The 13,748-nt window shown below is 35.3% G+C and overlaps 1 protein-coding gene across 3 annotated transcripts; it reads right to left on the reverse strand.

Annotated features, from left to right (window-relative positions):
- Nucleotides 1-9,721: 9,721 nt before the first annotated feature.
- LOC107955866 (ADP,ATP carrier protein 1, mitochondrial-like) lies at nucleotides 9,722-12,101 on the reverse strand. 3 transcript variants are annotated; one of them, XM_041117858.1, is made up of 4 exons: nucleotides 11,869-12,101; nucleotides 10,907-11,391; nucleotides 10,450-10,821; nucleotides 9,722-10,310 (listed from the first exon to the last, which is right to left on the reverse strand). In XM_041117858.1, the coding sequence occupies exons 1-4, from the start codon at nucleotides 12,029-12,031 to the stop codon at nucleotides 10,014-10,016; spliced, it is 1,317 nt and encodes a 438-aa protein (XP_040973792.1). In that variant the 5' UTR covers nucleotides 12,032-12,101; the 3' UTR covers nucleotides 9,722-10,013. The 3 variants fall into 3 exon arrangements, with proteins under 3 accessions (XP_040973792.1, XP_040973794.1, XP_040973793.1); XM_041117860.1 differs by lacking the exon at nucleotides 11,869-12,101 and adding an exon at nucleotides 11,540-11,692; XM_041117859.1 differs by lacking the exon at nucleotides 11,869-12,101 and adding an exon at nucleotides 11,535-11,677.
- Between the last annotated feature and the right edge of the window lie 1,647 nt (nucleotides 12,102-13,748).

Below are 13,748 nucleotides of genomic sequence, written 5' to 3' on the forward strand. Positions count from 1 at the left end.
GAAAAGCCAAAATATCGGTATTTTGGTATATCGAGGGCTTACAAGCATGCGAGTGCTCGTAGGTCGGTTAAATCGATAAATCTGATGATCGCAAAAGGTAAGATGGCTGAGTGCGCATTTTCGTGTACGTTGGTAATTTTGGGCCTCGATGGGCCGAACTTGGGTCAGTGGGCTAACGGGCCCATTTTGGTAAAAGCATACGGTAAGAATTTTCTAGAAAAGTGATGTTAACTGTGGTAAGCATGAAACCTTAGAATACGAATGAATTACTGAAATACCCTTAGGGTGAGAAATTACTATTTTACCCTTAAGTATGAAAATTACCATTATACCCCTAGGTGCAAAATGACCATTATACCCCTTGGGTTAATTCTGTTTGAAACGCATGATATTCTGTTTTTGTATGCTATATGCCATGACATGTATATCTGTTGCATGGGATTTGGGATATATTGATGGAGAAAGCGTTCTGGTGGCTATGCCACAAATATCTATTTTGGTGCCTCTGCTACAATATCTGCATATGGTGACTCTCTCATAATATCTGTATCTGGTGACTCTGTCACAATATCTGTTCTGTTAGCCATGCTGCAAATTCTGTGGTGTGTAGCGGATGGGTGGGTCGAGTTGTCTCCCCACATATTGTAAGGTTGGTACGGGGGCGTATACGGATGGATATGGGTTGGGTTTTTCTGCATACATGATATATCTATTTTGTATCTGTTATGGGCCTATAGGCTTCATTCTGAATTCTGTATAGGGATAAGGCCCAACTTAATCTGTTTCTGTGGTTTGATCTGATTTGGACTATGGTTGGGTTGTTTTACACACTGAGTTTTCCAAACTCACCCCTTAATTTCATCCATGCAGGAAATCCCCAACCATAGTGGACTTGGAGCTGTGAGGGATTCGGAGTGGCCACATGTTCTGCAAATTCGGTTTTCTTCATGTGTTTTGATCAGCATTTACTTACTTTAATTATTTTGGGTTTTAAGTTGTAATAAGGCTGCTCGTAAGTTTTATGGTTTTGTTAATTGTTTTATTTATACTCGATTTAAACTGTTAGATTTAGACAATGTGGGTTTTTGTTCAAAAATTAATAAACGATTTCAAAACACAACGAGCGTAACAAATGGATAACCTAAAGACTTAATTAATCAGTGTTTTTTTTCAGTCAACAATTAACCATTGTTTTACAAAATCACCCTGATTACCACAAACAAAGAACACAATCAACCATAAGTCAATGTGACACGTCAGACTTGGTCGTAACGTCCAGGCCGGGTTTGGGGTGTTACATTTTCGGTTATGGATGATGATAATGAAGCTTATTTTTACTTTGTTTTATTTAATATTAACTTAATAACTTAATTACCATTTTAACCTTAATATAAAACATTTAATATCATCCATTTAATGCCCATTTATGTCAAATTCCACTATCAATGGTTTAATTACATCATAAGGACCTTTCAATTAATGAACCATAGTAATTAAGCACTTTTAACTTATAGCATGCTACTTTTACATTTTACGCGATTAAGTCCTTTTGTCAAATTAAGCACTTGTCAAATTAAGCACTCAAACTCTAAAATTATTGCACGAAATTTTTACACATACATATTCACATGCTATAAACACAAAAAATAATATTAAAATAATTTTCTGATCTCATGTTTTTGGTTCTGAAACCGTTTCTGATTTAGCTAAAACTGGGCTGTTACAACTCTCCCCCCTTAGGGATTTTCGTCCCTAAAAATCTTACCTGTGAATAGGTTTGGATATTGCTTTCTTATAGCATCCTCGGTTTCCCATGTAGCTTCTTTTACCCCATGTCGATGCCACAGGACTTTCACTGATGCTATTCTTTTATTTCTCAGCTCTTTGATATCAGAAGCTAAAATTCGGACCAGTTTTTCACTGTACGATAAATCTGACTGAACCTCAATTTCAGTCGGGGAAATAACATGCGAGGGATTGGATCTGTATCGTCGAAGCATTGATATGTGAAATACATTATGAATCTTTTCTAACTCAGATGGTAATGCTAACCGATATGCCACTTGGCCAACTCGCTTAATAATTTCATAAGGTCCGATGAATATCAGACTCAACTTTCCTTTTCTGCCAAAGCTGAGTATTTTATTCCATAGTGTAACTTTCAAAAACACTTTATCCCCGATCTGAAACTCAATATCTTTTCTTTTCAATTCTGCGTACAATTTCTGACGATTTGACGTTGCTTTCAGACTATTACGAATTACTTTCACTTTTTCTTTCGTCTCTCTAATCAGATCAACCCGGTGAATCTTACTCTAGCTGAGCTCCGTCCAGTACAACGGTGTTTGACACTTTCGACCGTATAAAGCTTTGTACGGTGCCATTTTAATACTTGATTGAAAACTATTGTTTTGCGCGAATTTAATCAATGAAAAATACTTTTCCCACGTACCTTCGAACTCAAGAATGCAACATCTCAACATATCCTTGAGTATCTGTATAACTCGCTCGGATTGACCATCCGTCTACAGGTGAAATGCGGTAAAAAAATATAGTTTTGAACCCAATGCATCTTATAGTTTCTTCCAAAACCTCGATGTACACTTTGGATCTCTATCTGAAACAATAGAAACAGATACTCTGTGTAATCTCATAACCTCCGAGATATACAACTCGCTAACTTTTCAAGTCAATAGTCCATTCGTACCGGAATGAAATGAGCCGATTTTGTCAATATGTCAACTATAATTCAGATTACATCTTTCTTTCTCGGAGATATGGTCAATCCCGACACAAAATCCATAGTCGCTTTATCTCATTTTCACTTAGGAATCATAATCGGCTGCAATAAACTAGACGATACCTGATGATTAGCTTTAACTTGCTGACAAATCAAACATTTAGAAACAAACTCTGAGATGTCATGTTTCATACCAGGCCACCAATAGAGTTGTTTCAAGTTATTATACATTTTCGTGCTTCCAAGATAAACAGATAAACGACTACTATGTGCTTTGTTTAAAATCATCTGAATTAACTCTGAATTTCTCAGAACACATATTCGGCCTCTGAATCTTAAACATTCATCAGAATCAACTTGAAATTCTGAATCAGGGTTCGAATCACATTGAGCTCGTTTTGCTAAAATTTCATTATCAACTTTCTGAGCTTCGCAAATCTGTTGTAAAAATAATGATCTCGCTTTCATCTCGGCCACAATCGAACCATCATTACACATAGCTATTTGAGTATTCATTACGTGTCGAGCGAATAAGGATTTTAGGCTCAAAGTATCAGCAACTACATTAGCCTTTCCCGGATGATAATCGATCACTAACTCATAATCTTTTAGTAATTTTAGCCATCTCCGCTATCGTAAATTTAAATCTTTCTGAGTCATCAGATATTTTAAACTCTTGTGATCTGAATAAACATGACATTTCTCACCGAACAGATAATGGCACCAAATCATCAACGCAAACACAATGGCTGCTAACTCTAAATCATGCATTGGGTAATTCTTTTCATGTAGCTTCAACTATTTCGAGGCATAAGCTATGACTTTGTCTTCCTGCATCAAAACGCACCCCAGACCATTCAACGATGCATCACTATAAATCACAAATTCTTTACCCGATTCTGGCTGTACTAACATTAGAGCTTCAGTCAAAAGAGCTTTCAGCTGATCAAAACTTTTCTGACATTTCTCGGACCATTCAAACTTTACATCTTTCTAAAGCAATCTCGTCAATGGAGTCACAATCATCGAAAAGCCTTTCACAAATCGTCTATAATAGCCGGCAAGTCCTAGGGAACTACGAACTTCAGATACATTTCTTGGAGGCTTCCAATCCATTATTGCAGAAATCTTGCTCGGATCAACTCGAATACCCGATACTGACACAATATGCCCCAAAAAACCAACCTCGTACAACCAGAATTCACATTTACTAAACTTTGCATATAACTGCTTATCACCCAGAGTCTGCAATACAATTCTCAAATGCTCAGCATGCTCAGTTTCATCTCGTGAATATATCAATATGTCATCAATAAATACGACAACAAATCGATCTAATTACGGTCTAAAAATTCGGTTCATTAAATCCATAAAGACTGCAGGAGCATTCGTTAGTCCGAAAGGCATAACCAAAAATTCATAATGTCCATACCTCGTTCGGAAAGCAATTTTTGGCACATCGGAGTCTTTTACTCGCAACTGATTATAACTCGATCTCCGATCTATTTTTGAAAACACCGTTGTGCCTTTCAATTGATCAAACAAATCATCAATATACGATAAAAGGATATTTATTCTTGATGGTCATTTTATTGAGCTGTCGATAATCGATACAGATTCTCATTGTGCCATCTTTCTTTTTCAAAAACAATACAGGAGCACCCCAGGGTGAGAAACTCAGTCGTGCAAATCCTCTATCTATCAACTCTTGCAACTGAGATTTCAATTCTTTTAACTTTGTAGGAGTCATTCTGTATGAAGCTATCGATATAAGAGTCGTTCCCGGCACTAATTCAATACCAAATTCAACCTCTCGAATAGGTGGTAATCCTGACAATTCTTTAAGAAATACATCCGGATACTCACATACAACTGGCACTATTTCGATCTTCTTTTCAATCACTTTAGCATCAAAAACATGAGTAAAATAAGCTTCGCGACCCTTTCTCACATATTTCTGAGCTAACATCGATGAAATCACTACTGGTAAACCATTCAAATCATCTGACTCAATCCAGATAATTTCATTATTCTGACATCTCAGATCAATCGTCTTTCATTTACAGTTTACTATAGCATCATGTAACATTAGCCAATCCATACCCAGAATTATATCAAATTTAGCAAATGAAAACAACATCAGATCAGCTGAAAAATAGAAATCCCGAATCATCAATGGACAGTTTTTGCACACTTTATCAACTAAAGCTAGCACACTTGCCTAAGGGGTTCGATACTCTAATCACAAATTCAATAGACTCTACAGACAAAGTCTTACTGGATACTAATTTCATGCATATATATGAATGAGTTGATCCTGAATCTATTAATGCAATCACATTAGTATCATAGAGAGTGAAAGCACCAGTAATCATATCTGGAGATAACGCTTCTTCTCAAGCGCGAATAGCGTAGGCTCGTGCAGGTGCTCTAGCCTCTGACCTCACAGTAGAATCTTTAGTCGCTCTCTGACTACTACTCACATTTCCTGTGTTTCTAGGTGGTCTACCCCTGTTTGCAGTGTTACTCGGCCTCATATTTTGAAAATCATCTTTTTCCATCAACTCTGGGCAATATCGCATAAAATGATCCAACGATCCACATTTGTAATAGGCATTATTTCTTTTGTTCTAGCATTCTCCAAAATGTAGTCTCCCACATTGCTGACATTCGGGTTTGTTATCTCTTACACTGCCAACACTCGAAACTAATGTAGCTTGAGCTTTAGAATTGGAGTATTGTTTAGCACGATCCTTGTTCAGATATCCAATCGAAGCATTTGGGCGAGTATACAAATCTCTAGATTTCTTTGATGAAGAATGATACGGCTTACCCATCAATCTTTTTCTGATGTCTCTAGCCTCTAAATTTGCTTTCCTCTTCTTCTTTTTTTGCTGAGATCTTTGGCTTTACAAGCCCTTTCAACTAAAAAAACGAATTCTTTGATTTCCAGAATTCCAACTAGAAGTTTTATATCTTCATTCAACCCATCAACGAACCGCTTGCACATAATCTCTTCGGTAGAAACATATTCCCGAACATATTTGGTCAATTTTATAAATTCTCTTTCGTACTCGATCACAGTCATTCGACCTTATTTCAATTCTAGAAACTCTTTATGCTTCTGATCAAGAAATCGCTGACTTATGTACTTCTTTCGGAACTCAGATTGAAAGAACTCCCAGGTAACCCGTTCTCTAAGAACCACAGATATTAATGTTTTCCACCTATGGTACGCATTATCTCTCAGCAAAAATACCACACATTTGATACATTCATCAGGAGTGCAAGATAATTCGTCGAATACTCGAATTGTATTCTCGAGCCAAAACTCAACTCTCTCAGCATCATCATCAACGGTAGCCTTGAACTCCTCAGCCCCATGTTTACGAATCTTATTTACTGGCGGCTTATTCAACTGCATCTGATCTATAACTTGAGGAACAATATGGATTTGTTGAAGAACAAGTGGGGGTAGAGGTTGTTAAGCATCCGAATTTGTTCGAACGAACTCCGTAAACCAGTCACTCATCATCTGAAAGAAGGCTTGCTTAGCCTCTCCTCCTTGACTACTTGAAATCGGCCTAGAATCAACCGGTGCTACCCCTTGAGCAGGAGCAGGCGCATTACTCTCTACATTATCAACTATAGCTCTTTCAGGATCTGTTACTATACGAAAACACAATTTAAACTGTCAAGAATAGATAGACTCTTATAAGCTACGTTAGTCATAGAATCGACTAAACCTGACTCTGATACCAATAAAGTGTAATACCCTTAACCCATGTCCGTCGCTGGATTAGGATTAATAGGTATTACCGATCAAACACAACATTTATCTAACATTTCACAACTCAATAAACATTAATTATCGAATAACATTCATTCACATACACAATGTCCCTTAAATAAGTCTACGAGACCTTAAACGTGCTTTAGAGAAGGTTCGAGACTAAACCGATCCCATAAGGAAATTTCTGAAAACTTAAAATTTTTCTAAGTTACAGATGTCACACGCCCGTGTGAACAAGTCGTATGCCTCACACGGCCTCAGACACCCCCATGTATCTAGGTAGTGTGAAAACATGGAATACATACTGACTTGCACCACACGACTCAGAACATGCTCGTGTGTCAGGCCGTGTGAAAACTGGAGGGGTTACTGACTTGGGTCACACGGTTGGCCACACGCCCGTGTGCCAGCCCGTGTGCCACACACAGTCAGTAGACACGCCCGTATGTCTAGGCTGTGCCAAACCTGTAGGGTATACTGCCTTAGTTCTAAAGGGTACCCCAGGGGACACACGGCCGTATACTGAGGCCATGTATCATACACGGTTGAGCCACACGCCCGTGTGCTTAGTCGTGTGGAGTGAAAGTAGGCTTGGTTTAAGCCACTTTTCTCACCCTCCTCATGCCTTCCAACAACAAGATATTTTATACCATTTCAATACATTTTTAGGCATCCAAAACATCATCAACCATGCATATTTCATACCATAATATCACTAGCCAATTCAATACACATTCACTACTCCAATCATATTGATTTCATATGCCAAATTCATCATTCCATCTAACTTCAATATACATTTATTCATCCTTCAAAATAACTAACTAAAATATCAAAATAACACCAATTCAATACCTTAATCTCATACCATACTATGCCAATTCACAATCCATTCAATACCATGAACATTTCACCATTTATCCAACCATCAAAACAGCTACAACAATTTGACCAAATTCACAAGGCATACCATACACATCATATAGCATATATAAACACATTATATAAGCAAAATTCACATCCCACAACTTTACCATATACAAGCCAAATCACATGGCTATAATTCCATAACACAAAATATACCATAATCACACTAGCCTATACATGCCATATACCATAATTACAAGCCTTCAAAAGTACCAACTAAGTGATTGATAGTGTGATAACGTTTCCCGAAAATCCCTGAGTTCGAGCTAGTTTTGATTATCTACGAAACAGGGAAAGTATACACAAAGTAAGCTTTTAAAAGCTCAGTAAGTTCGCAAGTAAATAACTCAATTCATCAAATAAATGTAATTTAACTATTTTCACATTAAAAATTAAAATCACATTAACCACAAATCTTTCTCATGTCTCAAAACATGATCAAATACCATCTCATTGAACTTTCTCAATCTAATACTCGAGTAGGTTTCGTACATACCTGTATCACCTCGTACTAACCTCTTTCTCAACCACGTCACTTCTTTTACCCATTGAACCATTTGGAATAGAATTCGGATACTCAAGATCTTAATCAATAAGTACTTATACCATGACCCGTAGCCAAATCAAGGTATTACTCGCACCCGAAGTGACGATGTCATGGCCCGAATCCAATACTTTAACCTAATGACATGTCACTAGAATTTTAAACTTTTCCTAAGGTTCAACCGGGAAGTTTCACTTGTTGATTTCATCATCGAACACATCCGTATAATCGTATTCACAATTCAAACATTATCCGTAATCTCATAATCACATTTTTTGCAATACCAAAGCATATAATATACATTTATAATGAAATTATCATATACGAACTTACCTCGTATTCTGAAATGACGAATCGGATCGATTACTCAATAATCTTGTCTTTCCTTCGATCTAATTTTGAATTCTTTCTTTCTTGATCTATATGTATTCAAAATTAACTCATTTAATCACCTACTCATTCAATTTATTCAATTCCATCCAAACAATACCTATTTGAGCATTTTTACACTTTAGCCCCTAAAGTTCCACATTTTTACAATTTCATCCCTATTTCAAAAATACACAAAATTCTTGAAATTTCATTAAACCCAAGCCTATCCAAATTTCATATAGGTCCCTAGCAGCCGATATTTTCATTTATTTAACATTTCAACCCCTCAATTTACAAATTTCTTAATTTAATCCTTAATATACATTTTTACTTAAAATCACTTTACAAAACATAGATATTTATCACTAAGCTTTCATAATTCATCATCAAACATTCAAAAACACATGAATTTATCAATGGAAACTTTCAAAACATTAAGCAATTTTTCAAATTAGTCCCTGGGCTAGTTAGTACTTGATACAACAATCACAAAAACGTAGAAATTATCAAAAACCGAGCTCAAAACATACCTTAATCAAGCTTCAAAGGTGCCGAATACATGAGAGCTCAAAAACCTATTTCTTTTGGTGATTTTCGGTTATGGATGATGATAATGAAGCTTATTTTCACTTTGTTCTATTTAATATTAACTTAATAACCTAATTACCATTTTAACCTTAATATACAACATTTAATATCATCCATTTAATGCTCATTTATGTCAAATTCCACTATCAATGGTTTAATTACATTATAAGGACCTTTCATTTAATGAACCATAGCAATTAAGCACTTTTAACTTATAGCATGCTACTTTTGTATTTTACGCGATTAAGTCATTTCGTCAAATTAAGCGCTCAAACTCTAAAATTATTTCACGAAATTTTCACACATACAGATTCACATGCTATAAACGCTAAAAATAATATTAAAATAATATTTTGATCTCGGATTTATAGTTCTGAAATTACTATTCCGATTTAGCTAAAATCGAGCTTTTACAGGTTTGTAGCTAAAAGGCAGCGCCTGTTTTAATGACCAAAAAGAAGAGTGGTCTGTGTTTTTGGCATAGTATACTTGCTACAATTCTTAACTCTTGAATCCCGTCCTACATCCTCTCCCATATTGGTATCATCATAGTTTTAAAGAGTGATTGCTGCTGCTTAGAGTCGAAGATTTCATTTCCGTGCATTGCTTTAATGGAGAAGCATGGTTTGTTTCATTAAACAGATCATATCCAATGTTTTTAAGTTGAGATAATAGGATTAAACTCATTCTATCTGCAAATAATTACAAGAAACTTTCGATGGTATTAAGAAAGAATCGGAAATATGAGAAAATGAAGTTTCGAAAAATATAAGATCTGCTGTGTCTTTAACAATTTCCAGTGGCACTAGTATAAACCCTTATTACAATAGCAACGTCGAGTAGACATAATAATATTAGGTTAATCTTCTAAAAGAAAGATTAATGGGGTAAAAATTTTTGTCATTGAGAATCAAATGCCCTAGGACAGAAACCCCTCAGCTAAGTTATTTCAAAGACAAATGGCTGTGCTTCGGCTAATTCTAGAACCGAAATAAAATGACTTTCATCGCTATCTGTATATATGTTTTTTTTTTAAATGGTTAACACGATTATGCACCGCCAGAACCGTACTTCTTTCCGAATACGATCAGCTGGAGCTTATCGTAGCCCGCAAGCACACCAGCACCGGCGATTGCACGGAGGATGTTAGCACCTGCACCTTTAAAGAGAGACTTGGAACCCTCATTTTTAAGGATCTCAGAAAATGCATGAATGGAGCTCTTGTATTTCACGGCTTCACCCGATGTCATCATCATCCTTCTACGGACAGTGTCGATGGGGTACGACGCAAGACCCGCACCGTTGGTTATAACCCAACCCAGAGCAAAGCTAGCAAAGAAGCTATCCTGATATATTATCCAAAACCGAAACCACAAAACACCAAAATGCACGTGAGAATAATCCTTACCTTGATCCTCTTGTCAGCATTCAGAAGGCACTTGAGCAGTGATCTTAATATTATCACTACATAGTTGGAATACTAACCTGCAATGTTCCAACGAGGAGCACCGGCTTCAATGAATCGTACATTCCAAAGTAAAGACCACGGTATACAATGATGCCAACACATGAAATATTAAAGCCACGGTGAAGGCCAGCAATACCATCGGACTTGAGAGTCTTTTTATATACATCAACCAAGCCATTGAATTGCCTCTCTCCTCCTTTCTTTGCGGCTTTGGCATCGTTAGCAAGACGGGTTCGGGCATAATCGAGGGAATAGACAAAGAGAAGGGAAGAGGCACCGGCTGCACCACCGGATGCCAAGTTGCCTGCAAACCACTTCCAGTACCCATCACGGTCCTTCCTAAAGTTGAACAGCTTCTTAAAGTAATCCTTGAAGGCAAAGTTCAAGGCCTGAAGAAAACAAAAACAATGATTACATTAGCGGTGGTACAGCTTGAAATTAGAACATGGCTGAAGTAATTAGTTGCAAGCTAACCTGAGTGGGGAAATAACGGATCACATTAGCCGTGTTTCCTCTCCACAATGATATTATACCCTCTTCTTTGATTGTTTTTCTAAAACACTCACCGATTCCCTTGTAAGGTTCTGAGAGCCGACCGGCCCGAATCATCTCATCCTGGTTTTGGATTAAGAGCTTCACACGTTCAATAGGAGCAGCAGCAGTTTTGGACACTGCAGCCGAAACTCCGCCCATAAGAAAATCAATTACAAAACTGGATGCACCTTTCTCTGAAGGAGCCTGGACACATACAGGCGATGAACTTGAACAGACCCATGACAAATCATAGTTTGCTAGGCATGCTTGTGCCATGGGATGCTGCTGTACTGTTGCATTGCAACGCCTCGGATGCAGAGTAGGCGTTTGGAATTGGAATCCTCCATGGCGATATTCAATATCTAGTGAAAGGCCGGCTACCTTTTGCAAGACACAAGGATGCTGGTGGTGCCTATCAGCCAGCACTTCACAAGTGATACAAAAAGTTAATATATCTTTTCTTAATCAGAATGAGATTCAACAGGAATCATGAACAATAAAAATACATAAAAATAACCGAACATAAATTATACAGAGAAAATGATGTATGCCAGACTAAAGAACTCACCTGACCTGTAAAAGAATATGAAAGGAAGAGAGCAAGAAAGAAAAAGGAAAATAGATCAACAAGGTGGAAACAATAGCGAGAGACAAGTAAAAGATCCCTGAAATGGGTTTATAAGAAGATAGAAGAAAAGCAATAAGAGCTCAAATTGTACAAGAGCAAAACGTAAGCCGAAATGAAAGCACACCCATAATCACCCAAATAAGAAAAAAACAGTTATCAGTGAAACAAACCCACATCACATAATGACGCAAATGGCAGAGAAAAGTTAGGAGTTTTCTTTTTTTTAAAAAAAAAACCAGAAAAAGAAAAATGGAGACAGAGATAAAAAACGAACCTTGAAATTTGGAAAGAGTTAAAAAGACAAGAGATAACTGCGGATAAGCAATATGAAAATGGAGGAGTTTACGTTTGGACAGAGATTTTATACGCGATGCAACAGAGCCGTAGGTTATGCATATGATAATATGATTTTGAAAGGCTGCTTCCAGTTTCACCATGGGAAACCTTTTTCATGCTCAAGTGAAAGGGTGCCAAAGTACTTTCCTTAATTTACTTGGAAGAAAAAATAACGTAATTTACCATTTTTGCAAAAAGATATTTGGTTTCTTTTCTCTTTGCGTTAATAAATATACAATTCTCAAATTTAGAAATTTAATCTCTATATATTTTTATTTCATCAAATCTAGTTTTTTTTTTAGGTTTTAAAGTTCAAGTTCAATTATTAATACTTTTAATTTTTTTATTAAATTTAAGTTAATTACAAAGTTTTTTTTTTAATTATATGACTATCAAGAGTATTTTTTTATTTCAAAAATGCCATAACAACAAATTTAATAAAAAAATTAATAGTGTTAATAGTTGGATTTAAATTTTGAAAAATGAAAAGTAGAATGATTAAATTTCATGAAATAAAAGTACATTTGCTGAATTCCTAATGTTTGAATAGTACAGGAACTTATAACATAGTTTAACCTATAAATAATATAGAAGTATATGAATTTGGCAACTTATTAAATTTTTCGGTTTTAAATGAATTAACCAACCGAATCAAATTGCTTCAGTTAATCGGTCTGTCACCAAACTTAATTCAATGAGAAGTTGGGTAAAAGTTTTTGAAAATTTTAATTATTGTTAATTCTATTTAAAATTAAGTAATTAACTGATTTAATCAATTAATTGAAAATATTAATAATATATTAGAGGCCTAATGTATTAGATATAGGTTCAAATAAATATTTGTTATTGTGTTATTTGTTTTTTTTCTTTTAAACTTCTTTGAATTAAAAAGAAAGAAAAAAAATTATCATGGATTTTTTATGATTTAAACTTTTATAGAAAAAAATGTATAAATTTTAGTTAATTCAATTAACTGTCCGAATCAACTAAAATTAATTCGGTCAGTTAATAGTTTTCAAAATAATTTTGATTCGGTTAAAGGTTTCAAAATTTTGGTTAATTCAATTAATGGTAATTTGATTCAAGTATTAACCGAGCCAACCAGTTGAACACCCCTAACTTATATCTATTTGGTATATAACTTTTTTTTTAGACCTAACCGATACCTAAAATTAGAAATCGTAAGTCAACTTGATACTTTTTTTAGGTACTTGACTAACACTATTAAAATGCATTGATGTGGCACTAACAGCCAGTAACATGCTAACATGTGGTAGTATCACATTTTGACACATAGCAAATAATAAAAACAAAAAAACAAATTAATTTTTTTAAATTACCATGTGTCAAAATGTGAGGTTGCCATGTGTCACCATGCTACTGGTCGTTAATGTATTTTAATAGTGTTAATTAAGTCCAAAAAAGGTTTAGATATCAATTAGGTACAAGTTATCAATTTCAAGTACATCCATATATATTAGCCTTTCTCTTTTTGTAGGCTTAAATATAAAATTGTTACTTAAATTTGTTCACTTCTCCCAAATTGGTACTTAAGGTTTTTTTTGTCCTAGATTGGTACCCAAACTTTTTTTTGTCAATTAAATTGGTACTTTTTTGTAACACATTAAGTTCAGGACAAATAGCATAATAGATTTATGACACGTGGCATTAATGACATTATGATGATGTCATAATCTAAAAAATATATTAAAAATCAATAAAGATGTTTTTAAAAACTATTTCACTTTCCTTTTCTTCTTCTTCTTCTTCGTCTCTCCTCTTATTTTCTCTCTCTCCCCTCCATGGATCCTTTTGATA

This window comes from Gossypium hirsutum, chromosome A07, assembly GCF_007990345.1.
Source record: "Gossypium hirsutum isolate 1008001.06 chromosome A07, Gossypium_hirsutum_v2.1, whole genome shotgun sequence".
NCBI lineage: Eukaryota > Viridiplantae > Streptophyta > Magnoliopsida > Malvales > Malvaceae > Gossypium > Gossypium hirsutum.